Here is a 3,767-nt window from a genome sequence, read left to right as displayed (position 1 = left end):
CATCATTGATATGGTGTTAAATTTATGTGGAACTTGAGTTTAGAGAAACTACAAAATTTGACACAGGTTTTTACTCTCATCAAGTCAAAAGATGTAGGGTCATGTAGGCTTCTGCTAAGGACAAGGCTGCAGAGGGGCTAACACTGGTGATGGATAGGAAAACTTATTAGATCAGAACAAAATGCTTCTGCAACTGAGTGCCAACAGTAAGGGGGAAACACACTCCCACGTGTCACTGTCCCTGCTTTAACATGTGTGAAGGCCCATTGCTTTCACACCTGAAGAAATAATTGCTTTTCCTTGTACAGGAGCTAGATGACTCCAGCATGGCTCAGGATGGAGCTGGTGTTCTCGACACCTGCATCGTTAGACCAGGGCCGAAGGCCAGCAGTGTAAGTTCAGTTCTTTCTGAGAATTAATATTCTGTGTTTTCAACCTGAAGTATGTGCAGACTCCTAGCACATGCACTGTTCCTTTACCTCGGCTGGCAGTTGTAAAATGCCTTTCGTCCACTCTTGGTACTGTGTTGCATCATCCCCAAAACATCCTGGAAGCACAGGACCAGAAGGCGAATTCTGGTTAAAGTGGAGATGCTGCTCTGAAATGGCTTCTAAAGCATTTCATGGGCCTTAAAAGCCCCTCATTTCCAACTCCACTCTTTGTGCTGATGAAAGATACAGACTTCTCTGAGTCCTCACCCTGTAAAGCTGCTGGCAAAAAAGAAACTACACAGTTTAAGTGGGAACTAATGCAGAGAAACCATGTAAACAGAATAAATGTCTAAAGCATGAGTTCATCTGCAGGAGGAGGCAATGTGAGTAAGGATAAAGGCATTACAGCTGGAAGCATGGAAATGGGTCCATGAGTCCTGCTGGTAATAGTCATGCAACCCACTAGCAGATTGATCAGCATCACCCCAAAGCATGGTGGTGTTTTTTTCCACTCTTCCTCTTAAAAGTGCACTTGGGTAGCTCCAAGTTTTGACAGTTGAACATTGTTATGTTTCCAGTCCAAATGCTGAATCAGCCAGCATCCTCTTGGTGGAAGGAATGTGATTTCTGCTAGCAATACTAGCAAGACAGTGCTGTGGCAACAAGGAAATCAATCTTGTTTCTCAGATTCCTCTGTTCCCATGGTAATGTCATTGTAACACATCAAATTTTAGTCCCCAGGACTGTAAATGCAGGAATATTACATTAATATGTGGTTATTAAGAGAAAGGATGGGACAAAGTCTGGAAAACCAGTTAAATATAAAGCAAAACATTGAGGTTCCCGGGAAGTACACTGGGAAGACAGGGTTGTAACTGTGGTTCTTAAACTTGCAATCAGTGATATCATAGCCAAAAGGCAGCAAAAGTGAAATAATCTCCTATTAATAATAAATCTCCTTAGCAAGAAAGACCCAAAAGAGCTGAAGTTCAGAACGGATTTGCTTAGTGTAATCAATGACTTAAATAACATCTCACTTTCCTGACCTCTCCAGGCTCCCGTGGAAGGAATAGCAATCCTGCATCAATTCCCATTTTCTTCTGGGCTGCAAAGGATGTCTGTCGTTTCACAGAAGATTGGAGAGGAACACTATGACCTCTACATGAAAGGAGCCCCAGAAATAGTGTCCAGCTTTTGTAGACAAGAAACTGGTATAGAATGGGGAAAGGGCAATTTCACAGTGTTTATTTGGACTTCATCCAAACCAGAGTTTATGCTGGTTTTCAGCGCTCACTCTGCCCACTGTCCACACTGTACCTGCATGTGTATGATTCTTCCCACAAGCAAGCCTTGGGCTTGTTAGATATCATTAGTTAATGCTACAAACAAGTTTTTATTGCTTGTTTGCAAGTTAAAGATTCACACAGCCCAACAGCTAGTGAGATGCACAGCCTGAGATTCAGCCCTTATGCATCCCTTAGCTGACTTGCATCAGCTGAAGATATAGCACATAAATAATATTATGCACCCAGAGCCAGACACAGGATCATGGTAATTGCATGTGCCAGAGCAAGTGTGTTGTGCTGTACAAGTTCTTAAATTTCCTGCTAATTTATTGCCCTGTAAATTCAGCATTGAGTTACTGACCCAGCTTGCAAAGGCTTTAAATCTCAGTGATGGGAAACTTGCTGTGGACATGCAAATTACTGTTATTAAGGATAATTGCTATTAACACTTGAGCCAAGACTTCTGTCTTCTCTCTCCAAGTAAACATAGGGTTTTCTTTTTTGTATGTGAACAATATTATAGGCTTATACTCAAATTTGTCTGCAAACTTGAAACTCAGGTCACATTTACTGAATACTTGAAAAAGCTGCCAAGCAAGCACAGTACAAATGGTCTGTGGCTCTGTGGTTTGTTATTTCAGATAGTACTGACCCAAAACCAGGTGAAAATGGTTTTGAGGGACAGTGGAAAGATTTAGTTTAGAACCACCTAAGATCTAATGACACAAACCTCCAAACAAGTCAACATCAGCAAGAAAAATATCTTCAAAATTATATTTCACTTTCTGAGGTTTCTAAATAGCTCCTCTTATCCTGTCTTGATTGTTTCTATATTAGTTACAGCTTAATGAATAATTACGTACCGCACTATAAAGCTGTGATTGCAGTACATAGTGAGTAAAAAGTACTGCAAAGTTAAAAGGAACTCTTGCTTTTAGAGTTGTGGGAATGATGAGAGAATTGAAAATTTAGGATTTGAGAGAATTCTCATATTAAGCCATAAACATAAAAACAATTTCCTCAGTCACTCAGCACGTATGCAGAGAAAAGCTTAGGAGAAAATTATGAAGTCAGTCGTTTCTCCTCTGCCCAGTAATTCATCTTATCTACATGCACCTTAACATGCATTTAAAAAGTATAAAACAGACTCATAGGTCACTTATTTGAACAGTCAGTTACACAGCCTTGGTACAAAACAGCTGACTTTTATGAGAGGCCACAGTGCTGTAACTAATGCTACAAAGTGGTTTAAAGGACAGGCACTTAACACTAGAGAAGCAGTTGGCAAGGTTGAAGTATTCTAACCATGGAACTTTTTTTCCTATAAACAGTCCCAGCTAATTTCTTAGAGGAGCTTAAGATGTACACAAGCCAAGGCTTCAGAGTCATTGCCCTGGCCCATAAAGTGCTAAACCTAGGAAAGGATGTAGCTGTGAGCAACCTAGAGAGGTAAGGTGTGCTGATGAGCTGCTGGTATTGCTGTGGGGTTGATTTCCTGTCTACTTGTTACGACCTGCCCTGACCCAAACCTTCCCCTCCTCGCCTACCCAAGGAAGCCTATTGGGAAGCTCTACCATGTAACACCTTCCTCTCAGCAGATGCCGATTACACTGTTAATTGCCTGCTTTACTACTGCTCTTGCAAGGCTCACTGAGCTGAATTTCAGAATCTGTTATCAAAGGGTAATGAAAGCTGGTTATTGTGCTTCTCTCTGGCATCGGACTGGGACTGCAATAGAAATTCTGTGTGCCATAATCTGTGGGTTTCAGCCAGCTGGCTCCTGCAAATCCCTGTCCCACTCTCTGCACATCTATCTCTGCTGCACTGCTCCTTCCTAGAGACAGTGATGTAGGGGATCAGCAGCTTGGAGGAAGCTGCAGAAATGTTGGCGTGTGTTGAGCACTGCTTATCTTGAACTCGTAGCAGTTGTGTTTCCCTGCGGAACAAGAGTGTTTCCCACTGGGCACGGCTTTCTTGTTGAACAAAAACTGAAGGGAGAGTCTCGCTCCCTGTGCCATCCCTGGGAAATAGCACGTGTGTTTCTGTCCTT

General features: G+C 42.1%; 1 protein-coding gene across 1 annotated transcript in view; it reads left to right on the top strand.

Annotated features, from left to right (window-relative positions):
* The window catches only part of LOC104520850 (probable cation-transporting ATPase 13A5), a gene marked incomplete at its 3' end in the record, with an annotated part of 26,392 nt that overhangs the window by 19,523 nt on the left and 3,102 nt on the right, over positions 1-3,767 (top strand). The window contains exons 15-17 of the mRNA XM_010162657.1: positions 309-392; positions 1,486-1,642; positions 3,049-3,166. Of these exons, the coding sequence (XP_010160959.1) occupies positions 309-392; positions 1,486-1,642; positions 3,049-3,166 (359 nt within the window). The remainder of the gene's footprint in view (positions 1-308; positions 393-1,485; positions 1,643-3,048; positions 3,167-3,767) is intronic.

This window comes from Antrostomus carolinensis, unplaced genomic scaffold (assembly GCF_000700745.2).
Source record: "Antrostomus carolinensis isolate BGI_N321 unplaced genomic scaffold, ASM70074v2 scaffold13732, whole genome shotgun sequence".
NCBI classification, from domain to species: domain Eukaryota; kingdom Metazoa; phylum Chordata; class Aves; order Caprimulgiformes; family Caprimulgidae; genus Antrostomus; species Antrostomus carolinensis.
Note: the sequence above shows the minus strand (reverse complement) of the source record. Positions and strands in the feature narration are given on the sequence as shown.